At 52.3% G+C, this 25,476-nt stretch overlaps 1 protein-coding gene across 1 annotated transcript in view; it reads right to left on the reverse strand.

Moving 5' to 3' along the window:
• PTPRN2 (protein tyrosine phosphatase receptor type N2) overlaps positions 1-24,835 on the reverse strand; it is a 374,930-nt gene extending 350,095 nt beyond the window's left edge. The window contains exon 1 of the mRNA XM_045837782.1: positions 24,666-24,835. Within this exon, the coding sequence (XP_045693738.1) occupies positions 24,666-24,768 (103 nt within the window). The 5' untranslated portion in view covers positions 24,769-24,835. The remainder of the gene's footprint in view (positions 1-24,665) is intronic.
• Between the last annotated feature and the right edge of the window lie 641 nt (positions 24,836-25,476).

The raw sequence follows: 25,476 nt of genomic DNA on the forward strand, positions 1-25,476 counted from the left end.
CAGCACACCAGTCAGCACCCAGTTGGAGCCACAGTGGTCCAAGGAGGCGGCAGGTGCAGCCACTGGCTGATTCCTTGTCAGGACACACGTAACTCGTGATGACCTCCCATTCCCACATAAGCCCCACTGCCAAGCAAACTTCCTGCACCACTTCTTCCTCTTTTCTACACCCTCCCCAGACAGATGTGATCACCCACAGCACTGCTTGCTGAACCTTTGAGCCAGCTCACAGAAGTGTAGATGCAAGTGAGACCCTGGAGTGGGGACATACGGGCCACGATTATGGAGAGAGTGACAAACTGCTGACACTCCGGCATCTTATCATGTCCCATTTTCCCATGTCCCATAGACTTTAAGACTCTCAGAGTTTACAAGATGTCATGTAGCAGTCATTTCTTGCAAAGGCTACAGACCAAACTCGGGGCAAACTTACTTGTACACCTGAGCCAGGTGAGCAGGGGACCATCTGCTGAAGGAGCAAGACCCTGGGGCTGGGCCTCACCCTCCACATGCTCACTCTGAGGCCGGTTTGTTCTCTTTAGAGCAACTGGGTGCATTTCCCCCATGAAGTTCTAGAAATTGTTTTTCACATGCCCAGGGCCTCTGCCCAGACACAGGAGTGTGTCCACTTTCTTGCAATGCTTCCTTTCACGTGTAATTTGACTTTTTCTTTTTGCTTTGGCTGCCAGGAAGCTCGGAGTTAACTTTGCTATTAAGACATAACTGTGTCACCTTTGTCAGTGAAACATTTACATTTTAATTGGAGCATCTGCATTGTCAAAATGGTTGACCTTAAGCAGCTGGTAACGGACCTCGAGTGACTCACAAGCTGAGCAATATGACAGTGATCATTTCAGCCCACCAAGTGCCTCCAGTATACAATCTGTCCTACCACATTCATTGTACTCACTCTTCCCAGCCCCACGGGGTAGCGCTGCGTGCCCCACGTTACATCCGAGGAAGCTGCGGCATCAGCCACGCACCCCTGCAGGAATCCCCATCCTGTCAAAGAGCCTCTCACCATCACCCCGTGACAGTCCCTCCAACAAACTGGAACCAGTCAGTAGTGTGCATAGAGACTCACGCCCAACCTGCCTCCTGTTTTAAGGGGACTTTCAGACATCAAATGAGCACAGTGACAAAAAAGGAGGATTGGGAACCTGGCTGTATCCTCCAGGGGCAGAGAAAGCAACAGGAGTCTCGGTCATTAAACAGTGTCACCCTCTGGGGTGAAAGTCCAAGGGTGAAAGGTACAGAGGTGTCGGCATCGATGTAACATAGAGAGTGCTTTCCGGGATCCTGACATTTCCTCCTGCCCTAGAGATGGGAAGTCCCTATGGCAGGAACTCAGACCACACCTTTGACCTTTTAGTAAATCACTGCCAGCAACACACAAATGCCTTTGGAGGCGCATCCAGCTAGCTGCCTTCCATGTGCCTGTCTGAAAGCAGCCTCTGTCCCTGAGTAATAAGAGATGAGTTATCTCTTTGGTGCTTGAAGGGCCAAGTCAAGAGGAATGACCTTGGGTAGGAGCTCCAGCCACTGGCCCCAACCACAGGGCCTGTTGCCCCAGTGGCAGCAGCCAGGAGGGGGGAGGGCTTGAAAAGGGCTCTCGTGTGTCTTCTAAGACCGTGACCCCCATCATCATACTGCACTCCCCAGGGTCCCCACCATGGGTGCAGTGTCGGGACCAAGGAGGGTCATTGCTGGCTGGGCTGGAAGGTAAACAAGGCGTCTCTTGTGGCTTCGTCCAGGCAAAGGCACAGGCTGGAACTCTGTGGCATTGCCATCATGCCTGCTCTCTGTGCCTGAGGGCCCCTTCACCCCACTCGCCACACACCAGCATGGGGTGTCCAACCCAGGAACTCAGGGAAGGTCAACTCTTCTTGCCACTGATTTCCTTTTGCTTACTTTTCTGGGAGACCAGAGCCCCTCAGAGAGGCTTCCGTGATCTCTGAATGGGTCCCTGACAATGGCCAGGGACCCATCCTATCAAGCCACCCAAGCGGTCAGCCAGACTCGGGCCCAGTGGGCATGGAGTGAAGGAGGGATGCTGGGACAACCTGTGGCTGCATGAGTGCACCCTGGGCTTCAGCAGCACCCGGACGAGAGAGGCCAAGAGCCACCCAGGACACCCAGGCCGGTCCCTGCTGTGGCGCCCCTGGAGTCGGCGTCTGGTCCCTGCATAGAAATTGAGTTTAGAATCGTGTGTGCACTCGGAAAGCAGAGACACAAAACAGAACACTTGTTCCTCCTTCCCCAGGAGATTTCTCTCTGTGGATCCAATTCCTCCGTAAATAATGCAAGGGCGGTGGATTCGCAAAGGCCAACAGATCTATAGACTCCCAGAGAAGGAAACCCAGAGGGCACAAAACAGGAGTCTGGTGTCAGTTACCACAACAGCATTGAGCCAAATCCGAGACCGGGAGCAGCCAGGCAGCCACTTCCCTGCCAGCCCCACAGGCAGGCCCCGCGTGGGTGCGCACTGTGCAGGCTGGGAGGAAGGCCCGCCACCCTCACCCACATCAGCGTAGAGCACACAGGTACCAAGGGATTCTGACGACAGCACAGCCGCAGGATGGGGGTTAAAAATGAACAAAATTAGGTGCCTGCACATGGTCCTCGGGTTCCAGGAGGCTGCCCTCATTGCACCCTAGACATGGGCTGTTCCCTGCTCCAGCCCCTGTGGGCCCCAGGGACCCCCAAAAGGCTCCTCTGTCACTGGCTGACCCAGATTCCAGACCCCACCCCAACCAGCTTGGCCACTGAGGCTCCAATGTCATCCTGAGGAAGCCGTCCAACCGACACATGAAGGCATAGCCCCTGGAAAGTGCCACTGTCATCCACACCCTCCGTGGAAACTCCTGAAGACGCAGTGGTGGGCTGAGAGCAGCTGTCTCCACGGGCAGTGCAGACAGACCCTCCTGACCCCTCTACACACAGACCCACCTCGCTCATGGACACTGCTACTCTCACCCACGTGGGGGGAGGAGGAGAGGGAGGACACGGCACCCCCAATATTGGCTGCTTCTGAGGCTGAGCCCGGAGCGCACCCCTTAGTTAAACACACCCCCTCTCAAACTACAGGAAACAGAATTCCGGATAATCCACAAACGTGCTGCTGGGTAAGGACAGAGTCAGATTCAGACAGAGGACCCAGGCCACCGTCACCCTGAGCCCCAGGACACAGAGGTCCGGACCTGACTCAGCCAAGTCGGAGCGTTACCAGGAGTCAGTGCACATGGGCTCCTCATTCGGAGCCACTGAAGCCAGGAGAAGGGCACCGGCAGGGAGACCCTGTGGACAGAGGCAGCCCCTGAACTTGGGAGGGATGAATTTAGCACAGACAAGACGCAGGACAACGAAACCCGGCGGGTCAGGAAAATTGGGCTCCTTGAGAGTAGGGACTGCATCTTCCGTCTTTGACATCCAGATACCCAGGCATGCAGGAAGGGGAGTCACAAATGTGGGGTTTCAGAGGTAATTCCGGTCTTCTTCTCGACCCTGCTTTTCTTCCCTTCCCGCAAAACCTCTGAGGGTCTTGTATCAGCTGAGAATTAGGGACCTCGGCCAACTCCTCACTCCCCAGGCTCTGTTCCAGCCCCACCAGCCACAATGGGGGTGGGGTCTCCACTGAGCACGCAGCCTCAGAATGCCAGGCTCGGCCCTGGGATTACGCCAGACCTCCTGGAGGTGCTCCAGTGGCCATGACTGAGACAGCATTCCCGTAAGAATAGTACCTTTCTTCTGGTCAGCTGCTCCAGCCCAGGCAGGCAGCCGGAGTGGTCAGCCAGCTCAGGGGGACAGCCCAAACCCCAGCAAGTGTGGTCGCACCCCTAGGTCCTGTGTGGCTTCCAGCAAGCACCTGCTTTCTCTGGGCTTTGTTCCTGGGATGCCTCTTCTTGTCAATAAAATGCTAAATAAAACATTGGATTCTTTGAAGCTCTGTGACAGATGTGGTCTTGGAGCAAGGTGAACCAAACCACGGGACCTATCCCTGAAATGCGGGGTTCACCCATCACCCAATCCGTTGGCAAAGCGTGGCCTGCTTCTCTCCCGCTTTATAAACACACTGTCTCTAGGCCTTGAAGGGACTCCTGTGGTCTGTGGGAGCACCTTCTTCCCAAGGGAAGCCGACACCCCCACCCGAGTGGCAGGGAGTGGGCACAGGTCAGCCCTGTCGGGCCTGGCAAAATCACGAATAGCACCGCTTTTCCTCCCAGAAGCGTCCAGATTGGACAGACAAATTGCCTGGCGACAGCACCAACCAAGCATGAGAACTGCTCCTGCCCCTGGTCGGCTTTGGGACCTGGTACTTGAGCCCCAGATAGGCCCCTGCTTGCTCACCTGTGAAACACTAAAGGCATCAAACAATTTCGCTGAGGAGGCACGCGGCCCAGCTGCCCCATCCTGACAGCAACCCCGAGGAAGCCCTGCAGGACTGCGTGGGCACAGTCACCCACCACCTGCAGGGACAGTGGTAGCAAAGGACACACAAGGAGAATCCTGAGGAGTCGCCACCCTGTTGATGGAGAACAGGACTTAGGAGGAAGCTCAGAGGACCAGTCAGGTGGGAGAGGGTCTAACTCTGCGGGGGCTCCTGGGTCCTCCTCCACACCCTGTCCCATCCACAGGTTGGCACCAGCTCTTCCATGGTGCTCAGACAGGTGGTGAAGCCTTGAGGGGCAGGACTTCGATTATGTGAAATTAATGTTCCTGACGCCCACAGCCCCACCTTGCTCCCCTTGCCGACCTGCAAAGCTCTCTCTGAGCTTATTCCTTCACCTGTAGAAACAGGCACCACAGGTACTCCCCTCTTAGGACATGCCTTGCCATCACCATGGTGACCACCAACCTCTGATGGACATGCTTGGGAAGGCATTCCTCCATCTAAACCTGAGAGTGACCTTAGGATGCAGGACATCCACTTGCCTCACCTTCAGGTAGGAAGCCACCATGTTCGGCCACGGAGGACACAGCTCTTCATGTGGAGCTCGTGGAGAACAGAAACCAACAACACAAACTTTGTCATCCTGGAAGTCAGAGCCAAAAGTAACCTGATTGGCCAAAAAAATAAATGGAAACTTCATTTGAACGTCCTTAGAAGTCAGCTACCTGACTCTGCCTCCTCCCACAGGGCAAGTAACCCTGAATCTGCCCGCAAGAGAGCGACCCACCTGCTGTGCCCACAGGTGTGACAATGGATTCATGAATTCATGAATTAACTCGGGGCCTGTGGTCCATCCATGCCAGGAAAGCTCCTTGGTTCAGGGGCTAAACTGTCTGCATGGGGGCAGCTCTCCAGAAACCCAGGGCCAGGCCTGGGAGCCCTGGGCTCTCATTTTACCAAACTCCTCACCCTTGTAAACTTGACCACATGAATAAATCTCAAAAATTCAGAAAGATTAAGTGGATCAGGGCATTTGTTAAACATTCCCATAGTTCCTGGAAGCCAGAACTTCCCAGCAGTTCTGGAAGTAACAACCCAACAATCTGATTAACACTTAGGGTTTTTTTCTAACTTACTGACTTGCAGCACCTACCACTATAGGAAAGCACATGGTCCCAGGTGTGCCTCCGACAGCTCCTGGGGGAGGGGCTCCCAGCAAGGCCCTTCTCTTGTAACTCGGGAAAACGTCCACTCCGGCTGACTATGGGCAACCTCCAATACCTGCACATTTTCTTCAAATGCAAGAGACTTTAAAGACTAAATAGTCTTACACATGCACCAACACACTTGCACACATACCAGCAGGCTACCTCATTTTTTCCTTTGAATGCGAGCTGAAATTTTTCCCTTTTCCCCAATGGGGGGTTTATAGCTTAGCCCCTCAGCGTCATGCTGATTCAGACCCTGCTTTTAAGTAGGGCCCCAGAAATGCAGGGCCAAGGGTCTGAACCTGAGTCAGAATTTGCATTTTAAGAAGCCCTCCTGCCCTGTCCTGACTCAATCACATCTTGGTTGGAGAATCCCTGTAACAGACAAGAGTTTCTCATGGGCAGACAGCCCCAGGACAAGCACGCTGCTCCTGAAATCCCATCAGCTTCCTGCTGGGACACATGGCTGGAATTCCACAGGCTGGACGACCGTGGTCACTGAGAGAGTTGCTCTGGAGAGCCCCTTCAGACATTTCCACAAGGGCGAGACCCCCTCCCTCCCTGGTACCGAGTGGATCAGCACCAAGGCCAGCAAACAAGTGTCCTCCAAGCTCTAAAGATAGCCAGTACAGGTCTTCTGAGTTGGGGAGAGGGGCAGACAGCCCCACTGAGATGTGGTCGGGGAATCAGCAGCAACCGCAGTAGCAAATAAAAGTCAAGTCAATGCAGAGATGCCCAGAGCCTGTCTGCATTAAACACCACCCCTCCACCTCCTACAAATAAAGTTGGCGTTGAGTTAAAGTTCCCTATTATTAATAGTCCATTTAGCACTTAAAAGCACACCACTGATCCTCACATGAACACCCTGCACACTTGCTCGGGAGGCCTGAAGAAGAGGAATGTGCTGAGCAATATACCATGAGAGCGAAGCTCTTCAATTACCACTGGCCTTAATAATTCATGCAGCGCGTCTCCTGTTGTACCGCCAGCCTCACAGCTACAGAGCTGCGAGCCTTGCAGCAGGCAGTGTGGGATCGATGCTGTGATGGATGCTGCCAGGGCCCGTGCCAAAACATAATGGGACCCAGCTCAACTGCTCACGTGTGGACAGAGGTGCATTAACTAAAGACCAATTTGAAGACATTAAAAGTCTGCTTTATACTGAGTCCAGGTCCTTCAAAGTCACAGACTGGGTCCCCATTACCCAGCATCAGCGCATGGCAGAGGCTGGTAGCTCAGGACTTCCCACAGCAAAGGCTCCCTGGGACAGAGAGCCCACCACCCAGGTGCAGATGCACTGCCAGCACGGCCAGACTATCATGCACGGAGAGCCCCGGCTGCCTCGTGCTGCCACAGGGACCTGAGAGCTGAAACCCCTGCCACCAAAGCAAGATGCAGACTCGCCAGTGAGGCCCTGGGGGAGGGGAGGGGCAGGGCAGCACCATGACTGATCGGCCAGCATTAACTAGTCACCAAAGTCTTTGGCTTGAAGTTTGACCCAAGAAGGATGGAATGAGATGGGCAGGGTACACCAGGAAGAACTGAAAGCATGACAAAATGCAAGTCTTATTCATACAGCAGTTTGCAAATTGGCCATGATGTTTCCTAACCTGAAGTCTGGGCGAGGCCTTGCCAGCACCCAGCTGGTGCAAGCTGGGAAACTGGCCTATAAAACCTTGGAAATGAGGCTTCATCACAACGAATACTTCCCCAAATGGAGCTAATCACACAGCATTCAGCTGTTCCCAGCAGCTCAGATAGGCATGCCGGATGTGGCCCGTCCCCAACACTGGGGCACCCTCGTCAGCACAGGCCCACACCCCTTCTGCAAATGGAGGTCTGAGGCCAGGGCAAGTGCTGCCTGACTCAGGCATAGGAAGGGCCCAGGCGCCCTAGGGGACTCTAGGCCCAGTGTCACCTTCTGTCCCCTTATCACTTAATAAACTCTGAAAACATGGTGAGCTCTTTGAAAAGATTCTTACTTTCTAAGGAATGCTCGTTTCTATTTACAGAATATATGTATGTATTCTACAACCTACCCATAGGGTCATTCTCCAGACGTGCATATTGATTATAGTGGTTAAGAACTCAAGTCCAGAAGCCCCAGCTCCTGAATGAGTCTACAGAACACGCATCGCAATCGTCACGATATCACCGGGCTGTCGTGAGCACCGAACAAGACAATATGGATACAGGGCTCAGAGCAGTGCCAGGCACACAGCCAATCCTGTGTATTATTAACCGAATCTCTGGAGGTTGTTCCACCCATTTTTTCATAGTTGCCAGCTTCTATGATATGAGTGCACTGATGCATTTAACCAGTGTCTTATCACAAAAAAGTTATTTCTAGCATTCTTACAAGACAAATGCAACAGTGAATATTCTTACACACACACCTTGCACATGTGTGCAAGAAGGTCATAGGGCAAATTCCTACTAAAGGCAGAGGTGAGCCCACTCCCACCAAGAGGCATGGGAGTGGGGCCACCCCCATCCTCATCAATCCCCCCAGTGCCCTAACCAGTTACCTCAGGACTCTACAAGGCCTGGAGACCAGACATGAATCTGAGTGTCACTCAGCACCAGGGTGGTACATTGGCAGGGAGCCAGACTCTGGTCCCCAGTCCCAATGCCGACCGTCCCCAAGAGCCCTAGGAGCACCTACTGGACCCCTCCTCCCCTCCACTGCATCCTCTGTCTCTGTCTGGACCTGGCACATGTTTGTTCACAGGGCAGGGGCGAGGCTGTCAGGTAAGGCCCAGAGAGACCAGCTTGTCCAGCAGGCCACCGATCCTTCAGCCCCAAAACAGCCCCTGTGGCCTAATTAGCCAGGAACATGGAGCAGAAAGGCAGCCTTGGTGGAGCAAACCCAAGAAGAATTGGGCCAAGGATAAGCAGGGGCCCACGTGGCCCCTCTGTGCACAGGCTTGCTTCTTAGTGGGATCTGCACTCAGGAGAAACTATAGGGACACCCTGTCCCTGGTGCTGCCTTTCCACAGATTCCGAGTGGCCCAGGGATGCAGACGCAGCTTGGAAAACCACACTGTGGGGAGCAAAGGAGGGGGAAGCAGGCAAGCATGAGGCTTCCCCTCCATAAAGCCCCAAGGTTCCCAGGATAAGGAGAGCCCACACTGCGCACAGGTCTGAGGGCAGGCCCTGAGTACACTTGCTGTGGAGGTTAACTTTCAGAGCACAGTTCATACAGGTGATGTTTGTGGCTACATGACACAGGCTGTCAGAACAGAGCTGAACAGGTAACTTTCAAATGCAGCCACATGGAGGGGGAGCTTTGCAGATGGACAAGACCCATCCCCCTTTCCACCCCATGCAGGGTCCACCTGCTCTGGCACCAAGTGGCTGTGCCCACAGAAGCACAGCTTCCCTTGGACTCAGTGCATGGACGGCCCCAAACTCAGGTCCCTCTTGAGTGGGATCTGGGGCCTCGGGACCAGACACATGGGTGTGGGGGTGGCGAGGATGCCACTCTGTCATGTCACAGTGCCTCACAGTGAACAGGAACAATCTGACGCAAGGCTCGCCGTGGCCATCCCACTACGGACGGGGAGGCTGGGGCGTGGAGGTGTAATGATTTCCCAGTCAGCACCCGAAGCCCATGCACCAGCCAGGGGGCTAGCCTTTGCGTCCAGTAGGTCCCTTTGTGAGCCGTTTTCCTGCCTCAGAACCCTCTCCCTGAGGTTAAAAGCAGCTGTGATGACTTTGCAGTGCAACCAAATTACTCTTTTGTCCACAGTTGTCAGAAGGTCTTATTAGCTCCAAGAACAGAACACCAGCCCTGGTTGGGTAGCTCAGCTGGTTAGAACATCCTGATGCACCAAGGTTCTAAGTTTGAGCCTCTGTCAGGACACATACCGTACAAAAAAAAACAAAACAGTGAATGCATGGATGGGTGGAACAACAAATCAATGTTTCTTTCTCTCTCTCCTCCTTCCTCTCTCTCTAAAAATCAATTTAAAATTTCTAAAAGAGAGAGAAAGAGACCAGCAGTGACGTCACAGACCCCCCTCCAAGCCCAAAACCCCATGGCCCACCTTCCCCGTGACCTTCAAAGGCATGGGGACCCTGGACCAGCTAAGCTGGACCCTTTCTGAGCTCTGGCTTTTCCACATTTAAATGTCTCCAAAGGAGAAAAAGCGTTTTCTTCATTTCTTCTGGAGGGGAAGAGGGTGAGAACAGTCCCAAATCCTTCTCAATGTACCTGCTGGTATCAAAGGTTATCCGACACCACTGTTTTTTACTTTTTTTAAGATTTCATTTATTTACTTTTAGAGAGAAGGGGGAAGGGAGGCGAGAAAGAGAGGGAGAGAAACACTGATGAGAGATTAGTTGCCTCTCGCATGCCCCAACCCGGAACCCAGCTAGCAACCCAGGCACGTGCCCTCACTGGGGATCAGTGAGGCAACCTTTCAGTTCACAGGCCAGTGCTCAGTCCCCTGAGCCATGCCAGCCAGGGTGACACCACTGTTTCTATGGTGGGTCTGTTAGCAAACAGTAAAACCGCAGAAATGATGAAAAATTAAAGGAAGCTAAATGGCTTCCATCCCACTGAATGAATGAATATATCTTGCTCTCCACTTCCCTGGGTGTTTATGGCATTTATTCAGATCTTTTCTAGGCCAGAAAATTCCTGAGCTCACGACAGGCTGTCCTGTCACTGTGACAAACAGGCTGAGGCCGGGCTGAGCCTGCGACTGTGTTTTCCACCCTCCACGCAGAATACATTAGATGTGACGCAGGCTGCATTTATTTTAGGAAGGCTCTTCATTATGGCGATGTGAAATGTCAAGGCTGAGCCTGGGTGGGCTCTCTGCAGACCTGCAGGCCCCTCATTATCTGACAAATGCACGAGTTCCTGCCGGGAGCCATGCGGGCTGGCCCAGCCCCCAAAGCAGGCCACCTAACATCCAAGTTAATTAACCGATCGGAAACACAGGAGGAAGGACGAGTATGGCAGGGACATGGCCTTCCAGGACTGAGACGAGAGGTGGGCACCACGCTGGGAGCAGTCAGACCGTGAGCAGTGGAGAAATGTCAGGAGCCCTTGGGGGACTCCAGCCCAGGATGCAGGCGCCATGCCCATCCTGGATGTGGGGACAGTGTGGTCGTCCTGGGTGCAGAAATGGCCAGTGTGCTGCTGGGACACCCATCACTGCCACTAAGATGTGCACAAAAGGGGGTGACTGTCATTTATTAAAAACATGTTCATAAACCTATGAACATGCGTACTTCAATTTTCTCATTTTATGTGGGGAAATTGGGGACCAGAGAAGTGGATGATTTGGACACTCATAATATGATAAAATTCCTTACATTTTTTCCCTGTTACTCCCAGATTGTAGCAACATTAAATGATTCTTTCTGGGGTCCTTGGTTTAGGGGAAAAAACAACTTTTAGACTAGATTTCTTTTCTCGAATTTACTTAAGAGACCTGCAGGGAAAGAAGGTCTTCAAATACTGGTGTCAATCATAGCCTGATTTATATTGCACAAAACTGTGAGATTTGCCACAAATCCTTTAAACAAATACTCCTGGAGCAGACCTCATTCACCTGCCACACTTCAGGGAAATAGTCCTTCACCATGACGACCATACCTAACTCTGCTGAGGGGTATATTTGGAAGTTGCTAAGAAAGCTCTCATCACAAGAAAAAAATGTTTTTTTCTTTCTTCTTCTTCTTTTTGTATCTATATAAGATGATGGATGTTAACTAAACTTATGTGGTAATAATTTCAAAATACATGTAAGTCAAGTCATTATGCTGTACAACTTAAACTTATACAGTGCTGTACGCCAATTGTATCTAAATAAAACTTTCAAAATATTTATTAAAGTAGTGCTTTCTATTTTTTTTAAATTTCACAGACTAGTAATCTTTTTTTTTAATTTGGGGGAACTTATACTAAAATGTTTATCTTTCCAATTAAAAAGCCTTAAAGAAAAATGTACCTGCCATCTGCTATTATAATCACTTCTTAAAAGAAAAAACCACTAACATCAAAAAAGGAAAGAATACAATCTCAGAATATCCAGGTAGCTCGGTGGGTTAGAGTGTTGTCCCAACACGCCAAGGCTGTGGGTTCCAACGCGGGTCAGGACACATGCAAGAAGCAACCAGTGAATGCATGAGCGAGTAGAACAAAAATGTTGATGTTTCTCTCTGCCTCACCCTTCCTCGTCCTCTCTAAAAAATTAATAAGCAAAAGTTTTTTAAAAACATTAAACTGAAGGGACTTAAATTTTTTAAAAAATCTTTCAAAGTGAATACATGTGGCCCGATGGAAGCCAGTCGCTGGTCATCCCTTCTGCGTTGAGGATGCCACGTCTGCTCTACCCTCACCAGGTTCAGGGCAGCGACCCACACTGGTCACTGCTGGGTGTGTGTCCCCCGAGGTGAGACACTGATCTTCAGGTTATAAATCAGGCTTTGTAAGGAAGTGTGGGCTGAATCCCATTCTCAGAACCGGATCGTCACTGAGTGACCTGGAAAGAAGTTGAGTTTGGGGCTCCACAGAGCTGGGAATCCCAGGTGCACCTGATCTGCTTCCCTGACACTGGAGGACCTAACTTGACCTTCCCCGCTGCCAGCTGGGTCAGAGATGCACACAGTGGACTGGTAAGCCGGAGCACACATGTATCCACCTAACCTCACTCACTGCCCACAGAGATGCTGATGCCCTGCCATTCCTATAAGAGAAATACAATCATCCGTCCAGGAGTGGAAGGGAAAGGCCATGCAGCATGAATGCATTTCCATTCTCCTGCTGGAGGAGTGGCCATCTCACCATCAAAACTCCACAGGACACAGTGGCCTCATCCCTCTGAAGATGCTCTGACCTTCCTGCTCACCAACAGTGGGGCCACCCTGCCACCCCTGCCTGCCTCTCGCCCTTTGTTCCCCTGGGCTTCTGAGTCCGCCCGCAGCAAGCATACACCCTCAGTCTGACATACATCCGTCCTCATCTACATCAGAAAATGCAGAGGGCCAGGCCGAGACTGGGGGTGGGGGGAGAGTGGTGAGCCCTGTGGCCAGGGATCAAGCAGCACCTGCTCCGAGTGATGTTTCCTTTGGGTTAGAAAGTGCAGCAAGCCCCATCTCAGGGCCTTCGCTCCACATGAACCAGGTCTCTCTGTCCCCCACCCCTCTTCAGGTCCCAGAACCCCTGCTCCTCTGCCAGGCCTACGTCGGGGCTGCTGCCCCCACCTGGAACCTCACATAGCAGAAGCATTCCCTGCCGCAGGGAACAGGGGAACACAGGGTACTCTGAGTCAAAACAGGAAACTCGACTCCAGCTGTCAGATCCCCCGCAAAATCAGGTGCTCTCAGCTGTGGGGGGACCTCACCCGGCCTGGACCGTGGGCCCCAGAGGGCTGGGATTGCCCACTGTCACAAACTAGTCTGTGCCGTCAGGACAAGACCGTTGAGCACTCACGCCCGCCCACACCGCCAAACGCGCCAAATCCAGACACGAGCCCTTCCTTCTCACCCTCGTTTCCTTTCCGCAAACACTTCACTTTCTGTTTTTCCTAGTGGTAATTTATGACCCAGCCCAGAGAAGAAGCCGGAGGTCATCAATTCCAAACACAAGGTGAGCAGAGCACAGAGCAGAGAAACAGATAACAACCTGGCAGGCCCTGAATTCATTGCCCCTTGGCAAGGGCTCGGGTCACCTTTTAGCTACTCCACGCTGGCATATGGAACACTTTACACGCTGGGGGGGTCGAGGTCAACTGTAGTTCGTGGCTAAGGAAACAATTCATAGCACAGAAGTTGAGATGCTTTTATATCTTTTTAGGGATTTATGGAAGAGCTTTCTTCTCTCACCCAAGCAACTGCGAAGTCACAGACACCATGAAGAAGAAGGAGGAGGAGGGGAGGAAGGCCAGAATGCAGGCCACGCCTTTCCAAATGCCCAAGGGTCTTGTGTGGCGAGTGTTGGAGCTAGACCTGCACTCAGTCCCCTGTTTCATTGCATTTTATCCTGACTATTGCAGGATGTGGGATTTTTTCTTTGCTTTTGCATGTTATTATTTTTTAATAAGGCCCATGCTTGTTGGCACATCTAATGAAAAGCATCTATTTCTTAAGGGTCCCAAAGGTAAAAGCCAAGTTCATTGGTGCCATTTCCATTTCCTGGCAAAAGTTAGGAAGCACAACAAAATAAATACCCATGGGATGAAAATATAGTACTTCCTCACCAAGGTCTTTTCACATAGATGAGCTTCCCAAACCAAGAACAGTGGATGTGGCATGGAAAATAGTTCTTTGCAGTTATTAAGTGAATTACCTTAATAAAATCCCATTACAGTATAAGTACTAGGAATGCACAAGAAAGAGAAAGGCCCTGGTGGGCCCTGGTGAGGCAGGGCAGGTTCTAGAAAGCAGGGAAGGTTCTAGAAGGCAGAAAGGGCTCTGGAGGCAGGAAGATTCTAGAAGACAGGGACGGTTCAAGAGGCAGGGAAGTTTCTGGAGACAGGGAGGGTTCTGGAAGCATGGAAGGAACTCAAAAGCAGAGACACTGTCTTGTTCATGCATACATGTCCAGTGCCTGGTACAGAAGTTGGAGCACAGTAGGCGCTTGGCCCATTGTCCTGACCACCTGGATGCTGTAATGCTGCTGCCTTCCTCCTGGAGATGGCTCTTGCTTCTGTCTGGTGTCCAAGGGCCTAAGGAGCCCGTCAGCCTTACTCAAACAGGATGAGATGTTCACCGTGGACCTCTGTCACCGCTGTCCTATCTCTGGTGGGCCATTTCTCCTACCATGGTTTGATATTCTAGAGGAACTAGTACAACAGTTGGAACATGGTAACAGTTACCCATACCTGGGTAGAATCTCTCAATGAGGCTTTAATTTTGGAATTAGTATCCGTTTCACATACAATCTTTGTGAGATGTTATTTTATGTAAGAGCAGCTCTAATGGTCTCAAACATTCTTTTTTTCCTTAGTGCTTCTCTTTAAATTTACCCTGCATATCTGTTTTTCTTTCAGAGTTCCTAAGGAAAACATTTAATCATTGAACAAGTACCATATATTCTTTAACAGTATCAGTTTAGATTGAACGTACCACTTTTCACATCACCAACAGACTTCTTAATTAATGTGCTGCTATGTCAGTAATGTAGTATACTTGTGCCCTGAAGTGAATTTGACATCCACACCACTCCCTCCAAATCTCTGGAGAATAAGAACATAAATATCCAAATTCTCAGCTCGATTGCACATTTGTATCTTACCAGAACAGCACTAAATCAAGAGGTTCTTTGAGAACTATGTCTTACTTCCCAAAGATACAACATACATATAAACAAGCAGAATCTAATTTCATTACTAAAGAGTGATATTCTTTTTGTCCTTTATACATGTTCCATAAGTTTTACTAACAAATTTTTCATCCCCAAACTGTTGATTTGATATGACCTTGGTCTGTTCTCCTGACATTTGCTTATCTTATGAATTCCATGTGCACCAGCAATGTAGCTCACACATTTTGGCTACTGGATGTGTATGTGGGTACTCATGTCCTATGATGAGGATAAATTAAAGTCCAAGGTTCATTATATGTTGGGAATAGACAACTACTGGGAGTTGTTACAGAGATTAGAAAATAAGTAGATCCCACTTCTTAGGGGACTAAACTAAGAATCTAATCTTTAGTCTGAAAAATATTTTTTTCCATTTAAAGAATGCTTCCTCCTTCTCAGACTTGAAGCATGAGAGACTCCTGTAAAAGAGTCTCTGTGTTTTCGTCAGCCTCACTGGGTGTGCATCCCTAAAGGACTTGCTTCTTGCCCCAAACAAGGCAAAAGCAAACAGGGGCCTTGGGCCTGCTGTGGCCACTGAAAAGTAGGTGTGTGCACAGAAATTTGTGTAGTGACCAGCAGGCTGGTATGGACTGGACACCGGGCCCTCCATAGAGAGACGCCACCAGGCTCCTGGCAGACAAGGAATTTCAGTCCAAAATGATTCTGCAAGAAATAAAAGTCTTTACATGATTTTGCTTCTGACATCATGGTTTCTCTGTTCAACTGAACTCTAACATGAAGCCTTTTTTCTGAAGCATATTCCAGGTCATAGGTGTGAATATTAGGGGCTGAGAAGGTGGAGTCCTCACTGGGAAAGCCCCAGGACATGTCCCCCACAGCCCGTGAGCTTCACATGGGACCCCCAACATCACTACCCCTCCCCACAGTCATCCCTGCAGGGTGTTCTCTGGGGAGGGATGTGCTGCTGCATGAGCCACACTTCACACCAACAGCAGCAGAATGAGAACACGGGAACATCAAAGCCAGAGGTCAGGGTAAGGGTGGATATATGCGCCCCTCAGCTCCTGACCCTGCCGGTTCCGCACAAATGGTCCAGGGTCCGCAGAACCCAAGGAACTTTACAAAAGCCAGGAGAGCAAAGAGGTGCTTCTCCTTGTCTTTCTTCCTCTAAGAGGAAGTCCTTTGAGAAGAAACGGGTGACCTATGGGGAGCAAAGGGTACTCAGTCCAGACCTCACAGCTGCCCCTTAGGGACCTGGCATACCCCAAGGAGGCCACAGGCACCTGGGATTCTCATGCATCCAAACCTGCCCACAAGAATTGTCCCTCCAACTGCAGCCCAGAGGGCTCACTTTGTGAGAACAGATTGGGGCCCACAGAGATGTGCAGACAAGCAGGAAGGGACAGAAGGCGCAGACTGTAGTGATGTCTGGACTCCAACGAGGTGCAACCTGGAGGGCAGAGCCCTTCCCTGCAGAGGGACTGGTCCTGTCAGGCCCACACACAGAGCCCCTGAGAATGAGTCCGGGACTCACAGCAAGAGAAGCTGAAGGAGTCAGCGAGAACTTCGGGGACCCTGACACACCAGTGTTACCAGCACAGGGAACTTTTCTGAGAGTGTGGTGGCACGCTGGTGTCCTCATGCCTCCCAAGTCCTGGGAGAGAGGCACAGAAAGTGGTGGGTGTGGAAGCCCCACATGGGGGTGGATGACGTCCCCCTGGCTCTGCCTTCACTCCACTCCACCAGAGGGTGCAGGGCTGGGAGTGGAGGGCACTGCTGGGGTGGTGGCCTGGCAGTGAGGCCGCGTGGTCTGCGTTCCCAGGTGGACAAGCAGGCCTCACTTGCAGCCAGTGCTGTGTGCGGTCCTTAATGCTTCCATATGAGGACGAAGTCCTCCCATCCCTGTCACCAAATATTTTTTGAGCCTTGGTGATGAAACAAAAATCCAGACACTCAAATACTGCACCACCCAGACGTGTCAGATACACACAAAAAAGTGCTCTGGTTTTCGCATTTATCAAATGCTACAAATGTTACGTGTTTTAAAAGAAAGTGATGAGTGTGTCTAACAAAGGGTATGTACTATCTCTTTTTATTACACTTTCCACTCAAGTGTGTAAGAATTTGCATGACTGTTAATTAAGTCCTATTTCTTTTATTTAAGGGCTTTTAGCTGTTCAGAAGGCTGATAAGAAATAAAGTCCAGACAGTGTTATCGCCCTTTATTATTCTCATTATTAAACATGATTGGCCTGCATCCTCATTGAGTGGGACTATTTTTAAAATACGCTTATTTAAAAAACATAAATGATGTTACTATTTAAAATCTAATGGTAATTCTTTTGAAAAAATCTCAATAGTAAATTTAGCCAAGACTTGGAGTCAGCAAAGTAACATTATTTGGAGCAATAACAATATTCCCGCCTGTCTGGCCATCGACCTCTGACATTAAATGCAGAAACCTGGAGTTTCTGGGAATAATAAATAGGACTCTCCCACCATCTCACACGATCCTTTCACAAACACCAAGAATTTGGCACTTTCTGTGCTGTGAATTCAGAGAGATTGTAGGTGAAGTCCTTTCATTTTTCTTGACTTCAATGAGTATAAATGCAAACTGTAGAGATTTCTGAAGTGGAAAGTCATTTAATCTGTGTTCTGGGCCCACACCCACTCACTCCCTACCACATTCTGGAGATCCCTGCAGTTTCTGGCTGTGCTGGAATCCTCTTTTTGTCTCTGGTGACTAATATTTCATAGCATCCAGGACTGAGCAACCTGGTGAAGCAGGGACAAGGCCCCAGGAGGGCCAGGTGCCAAAGACAGGCACCTGCCCCTCGGAGCTGAGCCTGTCTTTAATCACATCTTTTTCCACTCACACAGAACTTAATTCCAATGACATCTGGTGGTCCCAACCCTGACCTGTTTACAGGCAAAAACTGAGGAAGAGGTAGAAATCCTGATGGATGCTTCAGTAAAAGCCAGTGGAGGGCGACTCATGCTGCTTCCTCACCAGGTTCCACTGTCTGTAGCTACTGAGAAGCCACATCGTCCCTGGTACTCCTTGCCTGGTGTCATTCAAGTACGGCTACTTCAGAGAACGTGCAAATCGCTGAACCGTCGTCTTCCATCACAGGTCCTTTCAGCCAGATTAAAGCCACAATCCACATGGAAGAAGCCTTGGCCTCCCGTAGCCAATTTTATTGGCCGCTCTGTCCATTTGCAAGGTGACTGTATTTTGCTGTTGGAGCCAGACTTGACTTGTACCATTAATATAAAGTCCTTTCCCCTTGGGAAACCAGGTCAGCCTTTCTTCTAAAGATTCCTTCCACCAAACAAACCATTTCCAAACACATCCTTTGTACTGTATGTAGGACACAGCATCAGAAGCTGAAATGGGCTTTCAGAGGCACATGGTGACACATAATGCCCGTGTCACATGAGGGGAAGTTTCATGCCAGCACGTCTCATAAAAGAACAACAAGTGACTAAAATGAGCCTTCCTTTGCTTCTTTGACACTCTAAATGTCAAGCTTAAGTGGAACCAACTCTTAAAATTTTTCTTATGAAAGTAATCCCTCCTTCATCCCTTGCTTTGATGTGGGCTTTTGTTGTAACAAGTCTGGTATTGATATTAATACATTTTAAAAATCTGATGGAAATAAGCAAGTGGGGCTACATCAAACCAAAGTGTTTTACATAGTGAAGGAAAGCTTCAACAAAACAAAAAGACAGCCTACTGAATGGGAGAAGATATTCATGAATAAGACATCTGATAAAGAGTTAATAATCAAAATATATAAGGAACTCATACAACTAACACCGAAAAAAACTCTATTTAAAAATGGGCAGGGGGCATATAGATAGCCAACAGACATATGAAAAGATGCTCAACATCACTAATCATCAGAGAAATACAAATTAAAGCCACAATGACACTTCATCTCACACCTCTGAGAATGGCTATCACCAATAAATCAACAAATAACAAGTGTCAGTGAGGATGCAGAGAAAAGGGAACCCTGGTGCATTGTTGGTAGGATTGTGAATTACCTCAACCACTACAGAAATCAGCATGGGGATTGCTCATAAAATTAAAACTAAAGCTGCTATACAACCCAGGTATTCCACTCCTAGGTATTTACTTTAAAAAAACACTAAATCAAAAAGATACATGCATCCCTATGTTCACTGCAGCACTATTTACAATAGCCCAAATGTGAAAGCAACAGAGGTCCCCATCAACAGATGATTGGCCAAAGAAGGTGTGATACATGTGTGCAATGGAATATTACTCAGCCATAAAAAAGAATGGAATCTTTCGGTTCCCAGTCAGGGCACAGGCCTGGGTTGCGGACCAGGTCCCCAGGAGGGGGCGCTGGAGAGGCAACCACACGTTGATGTTTCTCTCCCTTCCCCTCGCTAGAATAATTTTTTAAAATAAAATCTTAGCATTTGCCACAATATCAATGGAGCTAGAGGGTATTTTGCCCAGTGAAATAAGTCAGAGAAAAACAAATGCCATAATATTTCATTTGTATTAGTATGTGGGATCTAAAAAAGCAAAACAGAAACAGAGCTCTAGAGGATGGAAGGTTGCTGCAGTGGTGGGGGGTGGAGGAATCTGATGGAAACCCAGGAGCATTCTGAGCTGGGTGTTTACAGACAGGTCAAGCTTCTACAGGGGCACCTGCTTTCCTGCCCCAAACAAGTTATCCTTTTCTGAACATCAAAATTCCCTCATAGAGACAAACCAGATAATCAAATCTGACACCCAGAACAAAACCCAACTTAGAAAAATTACCGCCCCCCAACTATGGTCAAAGAGCATTTTCAAAGGTTCTTGGAACAGGACCAAGGAGACTAGAGGTGCTGAAACTCCTTAGAGAAAGGCAGTTTGACAAGTGGAAATGGCCTCTGTCCCTATAATAGCAAGAGTCAGACTGCCCTGTTCTTGTGGAGAACCCTTCTGCTGGGACTCATATCCTATAGGGCCAACCCTTCCCCATCCCGAATCACCCACCAGAAAAGAAGGCAGACTCTGAAGGCCAGAGACCTGGGGCCCAATCTCAGCCCCAGGCTGAGCCTTTCCATCTGGGGAACTGAGATAGAAAGCTTCTCCTGTCAAGGCAGTTCTTGCGGGTCACATGTAACCACAAAGCTCCTGGGGTTGTGGGGCACTGGGAACCAGACAGGCTGTCACTACAGAGGGAGGGTGTGGGCAGTGCTGGGTGATGGGACTTTTGTCACCTGTCACCAGAATCCATACATAGATCGGTGCACAAAAAGAAAAAAATCATTTCACTGAATGATAATTTGCATTAAATTAAAAAGAGAAAGCTCCCCAGTCTGTTTCATAGCTGTTAGCTCATCCTCTCCCACCTGGTGCCCCTGAACCACCCCCAGGACCTGCGCACAGGCAGGGCATGTCCCTGCATTTTCTGAATCACAGTTAGTACGACTGGAGGAAACAGACAAAAACAAAGTAAGTCGAATACCCTCTAATCCACCTCCATACGGGACAGTTAACACCAAATAACCATCGCAAAACCCCGAATGGCTTCCTTATCTGTTCACATCACGCGCACAGCGATGTTTGGAAGACAGATGGGCTGTGTGTTTCACACATCAGCACCTCCGTCCAAAGTTCACTTCCATAGACCAGTGTTGGAGTCCCCCACTTATCCATAGGAGCAGACGAGCAAACAAAGAACTCACTTACTGTGTGAACATACGTGTTTCCAGGAGAACCACGCCCCTTCTCATTTCCTGCCCTGGATATTTATTTAAATAGTGGCTGTGGCAAAGCTGTTAGAGATAGCACAAATTAAGATAAAAATTTTCCTTCTTTCTTCAACAAACTGTTTCCACTCTGTTTCCAGGTAGCAGAAAATTGCTTCAATTATTTTGTGCTTCTCTGGTTTTCTGGCCTCCTATCAACCTAGATTTAAAAAAATAAGTCCAGCTGGGTCTACATTTACAAGGGTCAATTTAGACTAATGTGAAAACAGCTGCCAGGTGCTTTTCTGTGGTGCGGAGGGTCTCTGCCGTGAAGTCAGCTGTCTGCTTTCTCGGGAAATGGAACATCTTGTCAGAAGAGATAAGATAGGTTCTCAGTTAGCTGAGCCTCACTGGGCCGGCGACCACCTGGATACGTCTGGGTGAAAAACCCTTTCTGCACATTTCTTAAGCTTTTTTTTTCACCTTACCATATCAAACTATCAATATTTGCACCTCTCTGGGCAAATACCTGCCACCCAAGCCCAGGCCACATTTAGTCACAACCACCTTTTCACAAGAGAGTTTAACCCTCTGAGGTAATGCCCCAGCGGTCATGTTAACGGAGACCTTTCTTAAGGAGACCATGTGCAGTGACAGCTCAGCTAACACCATCTCTCCCAAAGTGGGTGAGTAATCACATTCATGAACCAGGCAATACTGCATGTAAAAAGAACACAACAAAATAAATTCAGAATTCAGAAACTATTGCACAGAACAATCAATGGTTGCCAAAGAATTCATCGAATCACACCCCTGAGGGTGAGGAGCCTTGGGCTGGCATCTCAGCCCAAACGGCAGGTTCGCCTGCTGCTCTTGCCCTTTTCCACGGGGACCCAACAGGTCCTCACATTCCACAGCGCACAGGAATTCCTGGAGCATGTGCCAGCGCAATGGGGCCCCGCGGAGGAAAGTAGACAGCAGACTTCCAAATTTAGCACACCCCCACACCTGCTCCTGGGCACCACTGAGGGTGATCTGGGCGACCAGGAGTGAAAACAGATGGGCTTTTAAAGCAGAGCTGCAAGATGCTGAGACTCAGCTCGGCTGGGCACAGAGCGGAGGCCATCTGAAAATCTGTTTTATTCCCCACACGTTCCCCCTGAGTCTGACACATTCAGCTGCCATCTCTGGACACAGGAGGCCACGACAGTCCCACCCGACAGTCCCACCCGATGCATCTGGTTTTGTGGGTGAGCCCATGTCGGGTGCTTCCCCTTCCTGAAGAAAGCCCAGGGTTTCCCATGAGCCCCAATCCTTCCGCACAGGAACATGAGCTCCTGAGGGCGAAGGAGGTGGAGAAGCGGGAGGAGACAACGGGCAGAGAAAGGTTCAGGCTTTGGGAAGGAAGCAGGGCGCTCACTTTGGGGGAGGGGCAGGCTGCTCTTTCCTCACAACCAGTAAGGAACAGCAAGGGCTGCAGACCCCAAGAAGCAAAGATGCATTTGTGCCTCTGTGGCAGGAAGGATGCTTCGATTTAAAAATAAACCATCACGCCATCTAGTTCACAAAGGAAGCCGACTGCTGCTCCTCCTCTCTCCTCAGCCCCGTGTGAGCTTGCTGGTGAATGAAAAATATGTGTGGGCAAATCAGGAGGCAAAAAACAAAGGAGGAAAATAAACACTCAGCCATCTTCAAAGACAGGCGCAGCGGTGAGGTCTGACTTTGGACTCTTCAAGCAAAATATGCACGAAAGGTTGAGTACCTAACCTTTGGCCAAGGAAAATTGCATCTCTTTAGCAAAAGGAGGAGGGTCCTGTGTGGCTGCCCTTGAAGGCAGGGCTGCCTGAGCAGGCTCACAAATGGGCCTCCCAGTAACCGAAGACCGGCTGAAAGACAAAGGGCTTACACTCACGTCAGATTTGTGGAAAAAGTACTGAGCACTAAACAAAAGGATGTCCTGAAATCTCGGAGAAAGGCAGAGGGAGGGAGCAAAGGCAAACCCAGGGATCGAAGGAAATGCAGAGAAGAAAAGTGCTCAATGGTTCCAGCTCTGACAATAGTGTCACAGATAACGGTACACTGTGTGCCATGAGGGAGGCTTTTGCACCAGAAATACACGGGCACATGGGTGGTGCAAGGGCAGGAAGCTAAAGTGATTAAAGGGGAAAGGGTGTCCTTGAAGAAAGGGAGAAACCGGGGCATCCCACCCACCGCCTTGGCATCAATAAGGAGCAAACACTTGGATCTCTGAGGCACCGTGTGCTCTGCAGGCCTCACCCTGGGGCTGAGTGCAAACGGCTAAATAAACAGGTTACAAGTGACATGGCTGGGGCCGGATCTAAGGTGCGTCTTCCACAGGCATCACTATTTGGAATGACAAAGTGGGTGTGACCGCGAGGGAACCAGATGCAGATGGCAGAGAGAGAGAGAGTCAGCCGCTCAGGCCTTTCCTGGGTGACCACGGCCCCCTGCACGTTCTGGAGACTGCGCTGGAATGCTGAGGACATGGCGGCAGCAGCCTGGGCGAGGGGCGCCGGGGGAGGGGTGCTGGTGGGCAGGGTGCGGGGAGCTCACACAGGTGGACGAGGCTGCCGGGCATCCGGCCCGGAGAGGGAAGACCACACTCGCCATCTGCAGAACGCAGGAGGTCGGCCCCATCCCCGCATCCCGGGGTCAGTCCTAAGGCCACCCGGGCCCCTGCCGTTGTCCACGTAAAGGCTGTGTCCCAGAGGCTCCTCCCTTGGGGCTCACAGCGAACTGAGGGAAGTGCACCCCTTTCAGTGACACGACTCAACGCTGCCTGCAGCCGGAATACCATCGCTGCATCCGGGGCAGTCCGGGGCAGTCCGCGGATCTCCTCTCTTCGCCGCGTCCATCCGTAGGGGGGCCGCCGCCCCCTCGGCCTCCTCTCTCCTCCCTCCTCTGGGGTGTCGCTGGGCGACCGCTAGGGACTGGCGGTCGCAGCGGACAGAGACGGGTCTAGGACCAGCGCCCTCGCCCGCAGAAGCGGCCCTCCCCGGGGCACTCAGCCCCGCGTCCCCCTGACCGGTGCGACCCGGCGGGAGGCGGCTGGGCAGCTGAGCAAACAGCTCGCGGGAGGCGACCGGCGCCGAAGGCTGGAGGGAACAGGCCGGCCGAGCCCCGGGGCCGGGGCGCGTCAGGCGCCGCGGAGGGAAGACGCCCCGGGCCCCCAGCCGGGCCCTGTGGCGACGGTGACCGGCGCGGGGTGGGGGGCGGACGCGGCCCCGCCGCCCGTCTACCTGAGGCGCGCGGACGCCCGAGAGCGGAGGCACAGCGCGCGCCGGTCCCCGGGTCCGGCCGGGGCCGGGGCGGGGACGGGCTGCCGGAGACCGGGAGGGGCGGCGGGCTCGGCCCCCGGCTGCAGCCGCGTGCGCACCGCCGGCTCCGGCGGGAGTGCCGGCCGAGGCCCCGCGGACCCGGGCCTCCCTGAGCCTCCGAGGGCAGCTGCTCGGCGGCAGGGCCCCCGGCCTCCGGGCTGACGTGGAGGCAGGAGGCCGTTCGCCGTGACAACGCAGCTGGGAGCCGGGCCGCCCGAGCTGCCGGGCGGCGGGTGACCGGCAGGGGCCCCGCGGCGTGCCCTCCCGCGTCGCCGCCGGCCCGGCCTGGATGCCCCCACCCCCCGTGCACGCGGCACGGACACGCGGGGCGCACCCACGCCCGTCAACAAGGGCAGGGACCCGGCGACCCGGGCGGGGACGAGGGCCGCTGCGGGAGAAACTGAGGCGGGGGCGACGCGTGGGACCCGCGGCCACGTCACTCACCCGGCGCACCCTCGAACCCCGTCTTCCCCCCGGCGCCCCTCCCCCACCCCATCTCCTCAGACACCCCTCCCCCTCACGCACTGGGGCGCCCCCTTCCCCATCCCCACTCCCTCAGGCGCCCCTCCTCCACTCCCATCTCCTCAGGCGCCCTCCCCCCTCGCATGGAGGCGCCCCTTCCCCGACCCCCCGTTTCCTCAGAAACCCCTCCCCCAACCCCTCATTCACAAACACCCGGCGCCCTCTTTCCCTCAGACACCCCTCCGCACCCCGTCCCCACTCACCGAGCAGCCCCGGGAGCGGCCGGGCGAGGGACGCGGGCGCGGCAGGCAGGAGCGGCGGCAGCAGAAGCGGCAGCAGAAGCAGCGGCGCGAGCGGTGGCCCCATGACGGCGGCGCTCAGTCCATGGCCGCCTCTCCTCCCCGCGCTCCGCGCCGCCGCGGCTTCAGCACCGGACAGCGCCGCCGGCCCCGCCCCCGACACGCCCCGCCGCCCCAGGCCCCGCCCCCGCCGCAAGTCCGCCCTCAAGCCCCGGCCCAGGCCCCGCCCCGACACGCCCCCCTGCTGCCAGTCGCCCTCAAGCCCCGCCCCCCTCCCCCGCCCAAGCCCGGCCAACCAGGACCCCGCCGCTCCGGGGCGCACGGCCCGCCCCGCGTCCGCCCACAGGCCCCGCCCCCGACACTCCCCAGAACGGCCCCCGGACTCCCATTCTCCCCGGGGCCCCAGCCCCGCCCTCCGCCCCCTTCCACCTGCCGGCGCTCAGCCTCCTCCACAGTACCTCTGTCAGTCAGCCCTCGAGCCCCAAGCCCTCCTTCCACCTCCGCCCCTGCCTCACCCTTTCCACGCCCCTCGCGGACCCCCTTTTTCACCCGCCACACCCCACCACCACGCCCCTCCCCGAGGAGAACCCCTCCCCACCCACCATACTCCCTCTGAGGACCTCCCCACTCCAGATTCCCGTGCCTCCTGCGGAACCCTCCCCAACCACCACCGCCCCTAGGAACCCCCGTGGACCACCCTCCCGCGGAACCCTGTCTCACCCCCACACACACCCCTGCGAGCTCCCTCTCCACCCCTGCGGACCCCAGGCCCGCC

Source organism: Phyllostomus hastatus, unplaced genomic scaffold, assembly GCF_019186645.2.
Source record: "Phyllostomus hastatus isolate PE091 unplaced genomic scaffold, TTU_PhHast_1.1 phas_contig_244, whole genome shotgun sequence".
NCBI classification, from domain to species: domain Eukaryota; kingdom Metazoa; phylum Chordata; class Mammalia; order Chiroptera; family Phyllostomidae; genus Phyllostomus; species Phyllostomus hastatus.